Source organism: Lontra canadensis, unplaced genomic scaffold (assembly GCF_010015895.1).
Source record: "Lontra canadensis isolate GAN:19392208 unplaced genomic scaffold, GSC_riverotter_1.0 scaffold99, whole genome shotgun sequence".
Lineage (NCBI taxonomy): Eukaryota > Metazoa > Chordata > Mammalia > Carnivora > Mustelidae > Lontra > Lontra canadensis.
Window position 1 is genome coordinate 6,170,403 of NW_022631093.1, and position 15,256 is coordinate 6,185,658.

Genomic DNA, 15,256 nt, shown 5'->3' on the forward strand with positions numbered 1-15,256 from the left:
AGGAAGGGAAGGGGCCAGGGTGGGTCTACTGAGCCGACCTGGGCTCTTTCACAAGGATTTACTGACTGTGACCCTGGGCAGAAAAGCTCTAGTTCCCAGAGCAGGTCTGAGGTTGGGGACATAGGGATTCCTAACTCTGGCTATGAAGATGAGTGAACTTTTTTTATTTCCACTCTAAGTTTCCACAGTACCTGGAACAGAGTTTGGCACATAAGAATGCGGGCTCAGGGGATATGTGTTGAAAGAAGAAACGAACGCTCAAAGAGTGATTACAATATTGAGGTCCTAAAAGCAGATTACAGGGGCCTGAGTACAAGCTAGACATACCTTCTGGCTTCCTGTTTTGTTAAACATATCCCTTTTAGTTAGAAAAATGTGAAAATCTGAGAGGATACAATTCTTTCAGTGAGCAAAAATATATCATCTGTGTAACAGAGAATCAGCAGGAAAGCATGGCACAGTGTTGAAATAACCCAAAGAAGCCTCTGAGGACAGCAAGCAGTAAGCCGCCCTCCCCCACAGCCCTGGGGGATCTCCATGGTGTAAAAGTTAGGACGGTGAGGGGCTCATAGGAACAGATGCTGTCACCTTTGTGTGCAAAGGGGGAAGGACCAAGATGGGACCTGCCCCAACAACCACATGGTAGTGTGGCCACAGGCAGCCAGGGTGCTGCTGATGGCCACTGTCTTCAGCCCCAGAATCTATGTGCAAGTGAGCCTCACGGAGACAACAGGAGGAGAGAGAGAAGCACTGCAGCTTGAGCTGTGGGAGACGGGTGGCCACAACTTACAGTGAACTCCAGAGACACCCATTGGCTCAGCTATAGGACTCAAACCTTTGGGACCGCTTCCTACCTCACCTTCTCCAGGAAGCCTGCCGGGATTGACTTCAGGATCACACGCCACCCTCAGAACCCTCCTTTCCCCACAGCCCTGGATCACTGCAGTTCCACAGGAGGTAACATTTGTCTCTTTGACTAGAGAGCCTCCCCGTGCAGCAGCCTCTCAAGGGCGAGGCCCAAAGCCCACCGGGAGCCATGGGCCCTCATGCTGGTGCAGAGACTAGGGAGAACACGCAGTCACGGGATACTCTTGATGACAAGAAAAAAGAATGGGGATGACTGACCTTGGAAGTGTAGGTGTGGCCGTCGGAGCCGCAGACCATGGCTGACTGTGCCACGGGGCACGGCTTGCACTTCACCAGATTCGAGGGTCCGACCCAGTGTTTGTGAGCCACGCTCCCCTTCTTTTGCCTAAAGAGGAGAAGAGTGGAAGTGAGTTCACTGAAGCTCTGGTCCCCACAGGTCTCACTTGCAAGTTGGCTGGAGAAAAACCCTCCACCAACAACAAGGCTGGTCAAACAGCCAGGTGCATCCTGGAGGCCTTTGCGAGTGTTCCCGTTTGTGTAGGGGCTGACAGGGACAAGAGGGTCTGTTCTGAAAACCCCGGATCTACCCACCACGGGACCAAAGACAACAATGCAACCATGAGAAAAAACGGAAAACATGACTCGGTGACACGGAAAGACATTCACAGCGCACTCAAAGAAACATTGAGGGAGCGGCCGCCCTAGCATCCCAGAGCCACCCCCCCCCCGGCCCAGGGTGCGGCAAGTCCGGCCACCCAGGCACAGCACCCCGGAGCTCTCCCTCCTCCGGGGCTGACGGGCAGCCTTCCCAGCGGGCTGACACACACACAACCCAGACAGCGGTTTGGACAGAAGCGCATCTCCCCAAACAGCCAAACGACTTTATCACAGCTGTAGCAAACGATCCCTGGATACATTTGGAAGCAATTCTGGTCCAGCTTCCAATGTGCCATTCTATAGAGGTTCTGATGTGATGTCACTTTCAACTGCTAAAATAACCAGAATTCTACTCTTCCATTCCAGCTCCAGTTTCCCCCAACCTAACCTGTGTCATAATGACAAATGGTGCTATTAGGGTGGCTTATGTCCACCCTAATGTGGCTTATGTCCCCCCTAATGTGGCTTATGTCCCACCCCTGAATCGTGAGCCACTGAAATAAAGGCCTGCAGCGACTACGCCCTTCTTCTTGTCACCCAGCTGCTTCCCCCACGAAGTGCAAGGAGTGACTCTCACGGCTGTGGCGTGAGCTCCAGCGGGAAGAGGAGCATCTCTGGACAGTCCATCCACCGGGTGATTGTGGTGCCCTGCCAGTGTTTCTCCCTTGGCAGTGCTGCCTGGTGGTTAACCTTTGGGCTCTGGAGTCACAAAGCATCAAGTACAAATCTCAGCTCTGCCACTTACTCACTGTGTGATCTTGGCAGGGTATGTCACCCTGGAATTATAAGTGAGCCTCAGTTTCCTCATCTGTAAAATGGGGGGAAGCAGAATCTACTTCAAGCCGGTGGCATGAGGAGTAAATGAGCTGATACATGAACTCAGTAAAATGCCTAGACACCAGAAGGCCACAAAAATATGAGTTGTCTAGGCATTATGCTGAGTACATGCATCAGCTCATTTAACATAATTGGTATTTGCCCCAATAATAGATGGGGGTATAGAGGATGAAACTACCACTGCCAGAGAAAGGTGATTTCATTTCAAGGCCCGAGACTTGGAATGGCATTTAAGTCTCTGGAAGAATTCATGGGGCCACAGAAGGAAAGCTTTTCTACTAGCTGGGGAACAAATCTCCAGCTCCATATGGATCTGGATTTGGAGTCTGAGGTAACCCCCCCCTTCCAAATGAAAGAAAAGCGATCTAGGAAGAGTACCGCCCCCCCCAACCTGGTTTTTACCCTACCTCCAACCTTCCCTAGACACTCTGGAGGAGGCAGTCCAAGGAGGAAGGTCTGTTTGGGAAACTACCTTTGAGGTTGACCATGAATCCACACCATAACCTTTGGGGCCATGAGGGGGATCCCAGGCTGGCAAGGCCAGAGGGCTGGGCCTGTCCAGCCAAGGAACTGAAAAAGGAGGTCCCGCAAGGATGCCATGAGATCACCTCCCTAGTTCAGCTTGCTCAGTCTACGAATGGTGAGAAGTGAAGCCCAAGTTGGGTAAGAGCCTTGGCCAAAGTCATGAAGACAACTGGTGGCCAGGCCTATGATTTTCATGATACTGACACAGCTGCACAGGGACCAAGGATGGATCTCTCTTCTGTGGCCCCTGTCAGCCCCGCCTAGATTACTAATTTGAAACTTCCTAGGGGGCACCTATGTGTTCGTCGGGGGTGGCCCTCTCTCCAATGCCTCTCTGCTTCTGTAGGAGTTGCCCACCTTGTCCTGATGTGTTTGTAATAAAAACGTCTGCATTCTTAAATCACCTGGACATGAGGTCTCCTAGGATCCTTTGCCAAACATACTTGACTCCTTCAAGGTCTGTTCTGGACTAGAGAAGATGGGAGCATGGGTGATGGGACTCCACGCAGCGGCAGAGCGGGCTATTGGCAAGGGGTGAATCCGAGAGTCCCGGATTCCCTCAGCAGAACGCTGCACATTCATCATCATTCACACGGCAGGCTGTCTGACATTGATAATGAATCCACAAATACAGGGAGCGCCTCTGGCATCTGGCGACCCCTCTCCTGGGTCAGTCCCCAGTGCGCATGGCCAGTGATGAAGCAATTCTTGTTATGAGTTCCCAGAAAGAGGCTATCAAGCCCAAAGAGTGAGCAGCTTTGTGCAGACATAACCACATACAAGGATGCCCCAGAGGAAAGGAGGAGCTGAACCAAAGGGAGAGGAGGGAGAAGTGAACACCAAGCCAATGGCTTTGAAGAAGAAACGGAATCACCTATTAACGACTGGTTAATGACACGGCCATCCCTACTCCTGGACCTGAATTTCACTATTAAACTGAGTTCAGGGGTGCCTGGGTGGCTCAGTGGGTTAAAGCCTCTGCCTTCCGCTCAGGTCATGATCCCAGGGTCCTGGCATTGAGCCCCGCATCAGGCTCTCTGCTCAGCAGGGAGCCTACTTCCTCCTCTCTCTCTGCCTGCCTCTCTGCCTATTTGTGATCTCTGTTAAATAAATAAAATTTTTAAAAACAACAACAACAACAACAACAAAAACTGAGTTCATCACAGGGACACAAAGAGATGAGGCTGGCTGGTGCTTGCTAGCGGGCCTGGTGCACCATGGAGGTTCCCTAGACCGCTGGGGTGAGTGGGTGGGTCTCTATGGACTGACCACTGCAGCGGTCAGAACAAGAAAATGCCTTAAAACAAATCTAGTCCCATTGGGTAGGGTATGTGCTATGGTGAGTGCTGTGAAGTGTGTAAACCTGGCGATTCACAGACCTGTACCCCTGGGGAAAAAAATATATTATATGTTTATAAAAATAAATAAATAAATAAATAAAAAACAAATCTAGTCCAACAACTCTATTTTTATAAATGAGGAATGATACACAGATGGGAAGTGACTTGGCCAGTGTCACACAGAAATACAGCAAAGCTACCTCACATGCATTTGTCAGAATGAAGTTATCCTGGAAATGGTGACACGGCTTGGGGACCATTTTAATTCCTATTTTGGCATTTGTATTTTCATCATCAGGGCTCAATTTTATAAGTAAGTCTCCTCTGAAACACTGCCTTTGACTCCACACCTACAAAGGAACAAGGTGAGCATACCCAACGTTGGGTGGTTGTGGAGCCGCCATGTCTGACCTCTCTCTTGGAGGGTGCCTGGGGAACTAAAGGTAAGAAGGCTAACCCAATCTAAACGTTCATATTTCCAGTGAAACAAGCCAACCTGTCGTATCAGAGAAAACTCAGATGACCCTTACCTTACTAGGACTCTACTGGGCACAGCCCCCAAAACTATAGTCTTCATCCGGGTACAAATTATATAAAGTTATGGACAAGTTTGTGTGACCTCAAGGAGGCAGAACTTGCCTGGCTACTGTGTGTATATTTCAATCCCTACCATCCAGTCCAAACCCTAAAACTTAACCAACCCAGTCAAAGCAAGGGCCTAAGTGGTCGGACTATAAGGTATTTCACTTCTTAAGTCAAAGAATGAAATCCTATAAAGGTGTCTTGATGGAAATGCTATACCCAAAGTCACAGGCATTCATCACCCGGCATGACACGAGCAATTTAATTGGGAAGCAGGTCCTGCCAGCCTTTCAGCTGGCCCCGAAGCCCTAATTCCACCCTGACCTGCCCGGTGTTAGGGGCAACCATACCTGCCACCCTACTGACAAACCCCGCAAAGAAAACCCTAGCCCACAAGGACCCCAGCAAGGAGAGCACAAAGACAACTGGCAGGTCACAGGCATTTCTTTATCTCTTATGCTTAACTGCTTATTCTTAATCTTTTTTTTAAGTTTACCAAAATTCCCAGCATTTATGTTTCCAAAGCAGAGTGATGATTCTTAAGTATAGACGATGACATGACTCCCATAATTAAAACCTCCCTCCTTCTTTTCCCCCACCTTCCTGGCGCACAGGCCGAACTCCTAGTTTTGGTATTACATTGACTGAGCCTACCTTTACAGGGTGTCTGCTTCCCACTCCCTTCCGACACATACACACACACACACACACACACACGGACCATCACCACCAAGTGTTTTTGCTCCAGCCACCTTCTGCGGCTCCCCAGAGCCCACCAGCTATCTCTGTGCACCCGTACCACCATGGGGTTTTCCTTCTATCTGACACATCTTCTTTCCTACCCACACTTCCCCCCTCCATCTCTCTCTGCCTCCCAAGGCAAAATCTACAAGCCCTAGTTCAATATGCCCCTCCCCACCAGGAAGTCTCCTGGGGCCCCTCCACAGGCAGTCTGGCCACAGGCCTATGCCCCACCCCCAGGGTCCTGCCATCGCTTCCGGTCAGGCTGCCAACTGGTTTCCCAGTGAGAACCTTGCTTTAACCTGACCAAAAGTTAAGTGACTATGATTACTCTGATAGGATGTGGGGGCAGACTCAGGCTAAAAGCCTTAGAACCCATCCTGGATGCCTCCCCTTTCTGCCCTCACTACTTTCTCCCACCCCTCAGTCCTACTGACCCAACTCCAGCCGGCCCTATGAGCCTCCTCCATGTTTCTTGTATGAGCCATGCCAACACCAAGTCTACATGACTGCACACTTTCTGCCTGCCTGGAAGATGTCTGACCCTCGTTCCAGCTTCAAGTCAACTGCCTTTCATGGTATCTCTCCTGAACCTGTGAATCTGACCTCAAGGAGAAGTGATGGTGACATCATTTGTTCCAGTAATGTTCCATTATTACCCCTGGTTCCAACACAGCTGTGACATCCACTCAGTGTAAAGCAGTTCTTTTTGAGTCTACCATCCTCGGTGCACTGTGCACGCCTCAAGGGTAGTCACTGGGTCTTACCATTTTCGTGCTCCTGGGGCTTGGAAACATGGTCAACCCTCAACACATGAGTTTGTTCAGTGAAAAAGGTGAATTTATTAATCTGAACCTCTAGAACTTCCTCCTTTTATTTCTGGAAATTATCAGCACTAACAAGAAGACAAACCTATCATGTGGTTTTAAACACCAAGAATTCAACAGACTCAGAAATCCTAAGTCAAACTTGATTTAAAAAAAAAAAAAAAGATTAGCAAAGCATAAGGAATAACATGGAGGACATTGGGTGAAGGAGAGGAGGAGTGAGTTGGGGGAAATCAGAGGGGGAGATGAACCATGAGAGACTGTGGACTCTGAGAAACAAACTGAGGGTTTTGGAGGGGAGGGGATGGGGGTTGGGAGGGCCTGGTCGTGGGTATTAAGGAGGGCATGGATTGCATGGAGCACTGGGTGTGGTGCATCTTGGAACACTGAAAAAATAAAATAAAAATTTAAAAAAAGACATAGACAGCATTCTTTCTTAAAAAAAAAAAAATTTTTTCTAAAGACAACTGAGAAGTGGGTGGAGGGAACTCTTGCTCTGCTCCTCAGGGCTTAAGGTTCTTCCTAGTCCAGAGGTCAGACTGCCTCCCAGACTGGATAAGGACCTCGGATATGGTGGTTCCAAATTCCCAGCAGATATCAATTTTTAGGATTTAGGAATAAGAAATCAGAATTCTCAGGAATCCTCAAGAATTGCTAAAATAGTAAGGTTTTCTACATTCTTCTCAGGACTCACATGCTTTTTTTAAATACAGGAAATATTAAGTTTAGTATTAATTATAAAGAAATATACCCTGAAATGAAAATTCAAATAATGGAAATTATCAGCAAACACAGCTGGGTCGTACTCGAATGATGGGACCTTTGGATCTTCTGGCAAGGGAACAGCACAGCATAGAGTCGCACGTCGACAGTCTCAATTTCAAGATTTACTCCGTTCTGAAACGATTCTTTGGAACACTGCTCAGAGGATTTCTCCCCAGCGTAGTATGTAAAGAAACATATCCTAGGTGTATTATTTACAAGAGCAACTCACACTCTTCCAAGAGGGCAGCAGTGACAACCAAGACTGCCAGACTGTGACCACTCTTTCCAACAGATTCCAGTCCTAGTTCTCAGAAATGTCAACCTTACCCTTCAAGTCCACATACCAGGAATGACTCACTCCTGCTACCCATGGGGCCCTGCCACTCCTCACTCAGATATCCTGACCCTCACCCATCAGGGCAAGTCCTCTCTCCTGCCGGTTCTCCACAGTTGACACCAACGAGGTCAATGATGACATCAGTTGTGGTCCAGCATTTTACTTGGCCATGGCCAAAGGAGGACCAGAGCCAAGGCCTAAGGCAAAACAGGTGCAGGACAGACACTTACGGAAGAATTTTTTTTGGTGAGAGATGGGCAGGTATACATTTCCTGACATCCACCCACACGATGAAATTCAACAATGTTCAAAAACTTTTTAAGTGTCCAAAAATAATTTAAGGATATACTGGGGGTGGGGGCTGCTAAGGGCCTATGTAGCCTTGTTAATTTTTTTTCTTTTGGTTATTGAAGAAAGGCCCTTTACTGTCTAACACCCTGGTATTCTACCAGGCATGCATAACTTAAGATAAAACTGCTCTACTCTGTGTGAACTGTGGGTCAAAGAGTAAAGCAAGTCCAGAGAGTAACAGTAGCTAGCAAGCCTTCAGTGGTTTTGTGGGACAGCCACCTGCCTGTCTAAGGGCCCTGAACACATCTCCCTGACTCCTCCTACCCCACAACCCTCTGACAGTGGTTACTGTCATTACCCCATTTTACAGAAGGGAGAGACTGAGACTTATGGAAGAGCCGGTCACCATCCCAGGACCTTTTCTTCCGTCCTGTGTCTGTTTCTCTCATCAGCTTTCTAAAGGAGACTTGTGAGCTCAGAGCCAGGAAGGACCCACCCAAGAAGGGCCCCTTTCCAGCAATCCCGGTGTTTGGCTGCTGGCAGCCAGCATCACAAGCCATGTACTCCCTTGTTAACATCAAACTGCCCATCCAAAAACAACACTGAATTTGTTGGCAAAATCCGAACTAATTGCTTCTAAAACAAGGATGGAAGATACTCAGAGAGCTAACGTGGTGGCTATTTTGAACCAGGGACAAAATAATGAATGTTAATTGAAATGAAAAACATGTTAACCACTGAAATAATCTGTCATGTAAAATGGTGCTATAATTCCTCCGTTGTTAGGGTTATTCAAGTCATTATACAAAGTCATAAAATTATACAGGGAGAGCATAATGGCCTGTGTCATTTACAAAAGCTGTTTTGATGACAGAGACAAGCTCTCATGTCAGACACTCTCCATCGTGGTATCTGTGGGCTCAACAGTCTCCATCCTCTTCCAAAGGAAGAAGATTACAGATGGAAGATCCTGTCCCAAGAGTGCCCCGTCTTCCTAATGAACAGATGTCCATTAGAGGAAAAGAGGAAGAGGTCTCAGTATGCCCAGAGTCACCAGGGTGTGCCTAGGGGTGTCCTGAGTGCTACTGGGCACCCACGTGGTACAAAGACGTGCTGTGTACAGATGTTTGAAATTTAAAAGGGCAAACACATAGTAACAGGAGCTAGGCATTTAGTGAGGACTTACTCTTATCCTGATGCTATTATTATTACTACCACCAAGAGGGACTAACATGTTTTAAGCTCTCTAGTTCCAGGCATTGTCTTAAGCCCTTTACACAGTAATGTGTCTCATTTACCCCTCCCCTCATCCCCAAGAGGGAGAAGAGGCATGGTGGAACATGGGAAGCTGTGTTGGGGAGTAAGCTGGGGAGACTTCAGGACCAGAACAGACCTGTGGAGATGGGAAGAACCACGCTCCCAGGATGGGTCCCATTTGCCCCCTGAGGGTCTAAGAAAGGGAAGCTCTGCCTGGTGACTCTACACGGCTATTGCCTGACTCTCTAACAACCCTGTGCTGCTGGTCTCATTTGTTCCAACTCTTAAAAAAAAAAAAAAAAAAGGAATGATTTTCACAATTTTTTAAGAACTACAGGTTGCCAAACCCACACCTGACTGCCAGTGCCCATGCCTCTAGTCATGTTTAAAGAAGCTGGGGTGGTTTAAGGGTGCCTGGGGCTCTGAGTCAGTTAAACATCTATCTTCGGCTCAGCCCATGATCCTGGGATCCTGGGATCGAGTCCCACATTCGGCTCCCTGCTCAGCAGGGAGCCTGCATCCCCCTCTGACTGCCAGAGCCCCCTGCTTGTGCTCTTCTTTCTCTCTCTCTCTGCTGGGGAAAAAAGGGACTTAGTTCACCTAGATAAAGGTGACCAGGTCTCAAAGGTTTAAGATCACTATATCCAAACTAAAATTTCAAGTTATGCTGAGCATTTGTTCAAGGAAAAGCTATCAAAACTGAAGGTATAAATCTTCTAAACACGGCTAGGATTCTAAACACAATCTGTTCTTTTTCAATAAACAGTAAGTACCTGCTAACTTGTCAGAAATTGGGCAAAGAATTCAAAGATGATGCTAGCACTGTAACTGACAGACTTCTCTAATATATATCACATGTCACCCCTCTTACTAAAGGGTAAGGATCACATTTAATTACTCTGAACATCGACACTGATGTGAGGTAGGTGTTACCTTAACTCTCGAGACGTTGAAGATTCTCACAGACTGCTACCTTACCCAAGAACATCCCTACGCAGAAGCAAGGTGCTGTCCACTTCAGAACCCTCCCCACCCCCCCGACACCCAGCCGTTCCTGGTTTCCGAGTGTCAGAAGCCATGTGTGTGGCCAAAAGTGCACAAAAGGCAGGAACACAAGGAACCTGCCAGATGACACAGATCTCTCATCTATCTCACATTTCTAGATATTACTTGATATCAACATTTCCTTGTACTTGAAAGCAAATATCTATGTCCAGAATCCTCATCAAACCTACTTTTAGCCAAGACCCCACTCTCGGTGTTTCAGGATCAGATCAGGAAGATTAGCAGGCTGATGTGATTATGTAAATTCCACTGAGGGGTTGGAGACTCCAGTCTGCAGTCCTCTCCCATTAAGAGAGTGACAGAGCTGGGCCAGAGGCGCCAAGGGGCTCCGAGAGGCAGAGACAGAGTTCAGCTCTGTGCAGGAACCTGGCCGCAGGGACTTAAACGCGTCCACCGTCCGCATGCGTGGACGACACATGTACCCGCACAGGGCCCAACTAAGATTCTGCTTATTGAAGGAAAATGCCAGGCCAGCAGTGTCACGGCAAGCTATTAGGGAAATACAAGTGAGCAGCTGAGCTTTCTTTACTCCCACAGGACAGTGGAGAGCGGAGTACTCAGTTTTAAAAATCTTTTTCTTCCTAAAAGGGAGCAGCAAAGAAATTGTGACTATTACCCACTGACCTTCGGCATTCCTGTCTGGCTTTACTGCTCTTCTTTGTGTGCTGGCCCAGTAAAGACAGGTCCCTTTCCAGCTCCGAGATCTTAATGGAAATCGTTAGCAATGGAAACGCTAATTGGGAAAAAAAAATCAAATGATAAGCAAGCAAGCCCAAGGCCGAGAATTTCATTTGGCTTCCCTCCTTGAGCATTCATGATCTTGACTGTTTGTAGGAGGGGCCCTAACAATGAAAGGCTCTGCTAACAGGGCTTCCAGCTTACTGTCTGTAAGCTCAGGTGTGCAGACCAGGGTGCGGGCAAGCACACGCAAGACCACCATTGGTTCTGCTCTCATCTTAGAGAACGCAAGCTGGCATTCCTGGGAGGACAACTCATGACTGTGGGTGTGTGTATGAGAGAAAGGATGCCCACTCTTGTTTCCTAGTCACCAGCAACAAAGCACTGTGTCCTGAGGTGGCCGGTATGATTGACCTTAGGAAGAACAAGCGAGTGAAATGAAGCAGAAGTGGGGAGACAGTATGACGTCGGGGACACTGCGATTTGGAGGACAGGGCCGGAGACAGGAAGCTGACAGGCACCCGGCACTGGAGGAGCTGAGCACCATCATCCACATGCTGTCCACAGCCAGCCATGCCCCAGAAGCACTGTGGGAGGCAGAAAGAGCCCCATCAGCACCACCACTTTGCCTCTGATCTGGAAGCTTTCTTCACAGTGTCACGGGAAAGAAGCTGGAACCTTGCCAAAGCTCTGTGGCCTTCACTGGTGGGGAATGTTGTGGATACGTGTCATGGGTCTTCTTGAACACTTATCTTCCGCTGCCACGATCCCCCCGCCCTCGTGCAAGCAGCCACTCACATGCCACCTCCCCCGAGGCTACCTCAGACACCGCTTCCCCTTCTTCTGAGCACGTCTGTCCCCTGTTCCAAGTCCCTTGGATGTGCCCTGCAGCTCTTCACAACCAGTCACTCTGAGCTATCCTCAGTCAGGTTCCCAGCCCTTCCCACAGACAGATGGGATGCTCCAGAATACACTGGCACAGGGAACGATAAATCCGTGGGTCCCAGTGCTATTCCACAGCAGAACCTGGACCAACACACAGACGTTACCAACAGGAAAACCATTCAAGTCACTGTAAGGAAGACACCTCACACAGTGAGACAGGGTGTCTGTCTGAGAGGGCTGGGGAAGGAGGCGCCCAATACCACAAGAATTCAGGCAGAGGTATCCTAGAGGAAGGGGATTCTCCAGAAAGCACACGATGATTGGCGTAAACATTCTTCTATGACTGGACAGTGAGGAGGTTGTCTCCGTTTCTACGATATTGTAGTCAAGTACACTGAACACTTTCATAGACATATCTTAATGTGCCTCTCTCTCAAGTTCTATGAGATAGATTTTCCAAAGTGGAATCATGGGGTCAATGAGGCCAAAACGCCCACCAGAAATGTACCAATTCACACTCCTATCAACAGGACCCTGCCGGGACCATCACTCCATTACCCCAACCCTCTCCTCTGCACATATCTACCAGCTATCAATCTGATGCCAAGTGTTTGGACATGCCACCAAAGGTCTACAGTCATCAACAGAGTAATGAACAGCAATGATCCAACTTGGGCCCATAATACCAGATGAAAAAATGGCACAGGGAGAACTGGTGAAGTTGGACAGTGAGTAGATTATCAGGAAATCAAATGTCACCTCATTGTGTTCCAATTGGTTGTCAGGGGCACTGTAAGTTCACACTGGAGGCCCAAGGCTCTCCCGGCAGTAGGGAGCTCATTGCCCAGCCTCTGTGCACCAGGCCTCTCTCTAGGTCAGGGAAGGACCCAAGAGAACAATGCCTGCTGCCTTGCTGGGCTTCCTCCTGGCTGCGCAGGCATCATGGGCGACAAGCAGCCCTTCTTATTCTGGAGGGCAGAAAGGGCCAGTCCCACGGGACAAGAGAAAGAGGAGTCAGACTTCACAGAGAAGAGATTCTGGAGCGTGCAAGACTCCTGGATGAAGGAGGAGGATGAATTGAGGCCGGTTGCTCTCAGGGGAGCTGCGGGAGAGAAGTGCCAATCTAGGGAGGCCCCGCTCATGGAGTTGCCAGACCGGTTGCCCAGCATGTGTCCCCTCCTTCCTGCAGGCAGATTTAAAGGCCCTTCTGCAGCACCTCTGAAGAACAGACCTCCAGTTCTGAGAGACTCGAGGGGTCTGTAAGACAGATGATCCCTTATCCCCTCCAAGGCCAAGCCTGTGGCCCAGGGGGCATGGGCCCTTCAGCTGAGAGCGAAGGCAGGCAAAGAGGCAGGGTGCCACAGGAGCAGGCCACCAGGTGAGGACAGAGTATGGAGTCTGGAGTACGTTTGTTCCTTCCCCATAATAACAAGACCACTTTCACACACACTCTGCCTCCGGCTTCCCTGTGGGAATTCACGGGCACCATCTGAGCATTTTCCTGGATAGTCAAGAGGATGGTAGGTTCTATAAGGGGAAATGGGATACGCCCTGCCCTCCTATAAACAGCCCTGACATGACCTGGAGCACCGCTTTGTGACTCACTCGCTGACCTCTCAGAGCTTCTAATTAAAGACACCAGCCTGACTATGCACCTCCAGCCTCTTTCTAGACTTAAGTGACGCATTCATTCGTTCAATACGTCCCGAACATGTACCCAGACCTGAGCCTATGCCCCAGAGAGAGTGTGGGTGGTGCAGGTAGGAGAACGAGCTAATGAGGAGCAAGGGCGCTCTGCCAGTAAGGAACTCACCAATCATGAAAACTGATACCATTCAGAATGTTACAAATAATAGTGCTTTTGCATGTGTGACCTCACGTAGGCCCGAGCGACTCTGCAAGGTCTGCAAGGTTTATTCCTCCACCTAGATGTTCACTGAGGAACTAGAGACTCAGATGGGAGACTCACCTTTGTTGAGCACCTACTATGTGCCAGCACTATGCCTACTGCTTCCTTATCACGATGCCCCAGGATAGGGTGCAAGTCAGCACTTAATAAGGAAATGGAGATTTTGTGTAGGCAAGTGTCTTGAGGGCAGAGTGGCCCTTGGATAGTAGATGGGCTTCAGGGCCACCTTGCCCTGCCCCCCTGCCCTCCCATCTCTGCTAAGCAAGTCCCAACGTGCGTGAGCCACACTGTGCTCATGTGCTCTTATACCACTAGAAATACTAGGGAATGCTGCCCCTTCTCTACCTCACCCTTGTCCCAATCTAACTGCAGCTGGAAATGGTTGCCCGTATCTTGGAACTTTAACTTTATTCCATGTTTTGTTTTGTTTTTAATTTTCTAGCTTTCATTATATACAATCTTTGTCTTCCATCTCCTCGCCTAGGCCACAAGCTTCAATGAGATGTGCAGGAGCGTCACGTGAACACACACAGAACACTTCTCCCTACTCTTTGCCCAGCTGGCACCTTTCACCTCCCCAGCATGCCCACGTTCAACCAGCTAAAGGGATTCTGTTAGGACACCCTGTTCATACCCTACCTAGTGCTTATGACAGTTTATTAGATACTTAATTTCCTTTTTATCTCCTTTCTCCTGTAGACTTTGCTCTCCATAAGGCAAGATCATGCCCCTTCATCGCAGAATTCCAAACACGCAGCAGGGTCTGGCAAATAGAAGTCACCATAAATATTTGCTAAATCAAGAAATTATCACAGACTCCAAATTAGAGGGTTCCGAATTAAGGACCTTTAACTCACCATCACCAGTGTACGTGAGCTGTTTCCCGAGGGCTCGTCCTGCCAAAATTATGACAGGAGAGACCGAGTCCTCAAGCCTTTTATCAGCATCGCTGCATTCATGGATGGCCTCCCCTGGCATCTGCAGACGAAGGCTCAAATTCCAGGCTGGACCTGAGCCCTGCCATCTTGCCCTCTACCTGGGAATTACTGATTGCCGGGGGAGGTTGGAGGCGGGGCTTCCTCTTTCCCACTAGGTGATGGAAATTAACACTCCCAGTTCAGTGGAAAGCAGGACACACCAGCACGTCCAGCTGTGGCGAGATCACGGACAGGCAGGCAGACTGGAAGGAGGGCCTTTCCCAGCTCTGTAACAGACCTGCATCTGTTTCAGTGTGAGCCCATTAAAAACATCATTTAAGAATGCCTTGGAAAGGTGGCAAAGTCCCCCAACTAATTAACTTTCATCTCTCCTGTCCCTCTGTGTGTGGAGGGCCTCGCCCTCTTCCCACCCTCTCCATGAGGAACATTAAAGACAGGACATTAGCCTGAGAACATTCTATTTAAAACAAAAGTACTTCTAAAGATAGCCTCGGATGCCCATCTAAATCATCCTGAGTCCATTTCCTGGCCCCATAACCTGCATGGTCAGTGCCCCCAGATGGGCCCTACTGGGGTGCCCAATACCCATCAAGAATGTCTTTCATGGTTCATGGGTTGAATTAATCTGATATAAAATGTCTAAACTGAAAACCTACGAGTTGGGATCATGAGTTTTGGCAGAAAAGCAAGCAGGCCACAGCAGATTTATTAATAACAGAGGCAAAGGAAAGAGATTTCAGAAAATTAAAGCAGAA

The 15,256-nt window shown here is 48.8% G+C and overlaps 1 protein-coding gene across 2 annotated transcripts in view; it reads right to left on the bottom strand.

Annotated features, from left to right (window-relative positions):
• The window catches only part of SPOCK1 (SPARC (osteonectin), cwcv and kazal like domains proteoglycan 1), a 500,079-nt gene that overhangs the window by 125,405 nt on the left and 359,418 nt on the right, over positions 1-15,256 (bottom strand). For both annotated transcript variants that reach the window (XM_032837572.1, XM_032837571.1), the window contains one exon: positions 1,126-1,252. In XM_032837572.1, the coding sequence (XP_032693463.1) occupies positions 1,126-1,252 (127 nt within the window). The remainder of the gene's footprint in view (positions 1-1,125; positions 1,253-15,256) is intronic.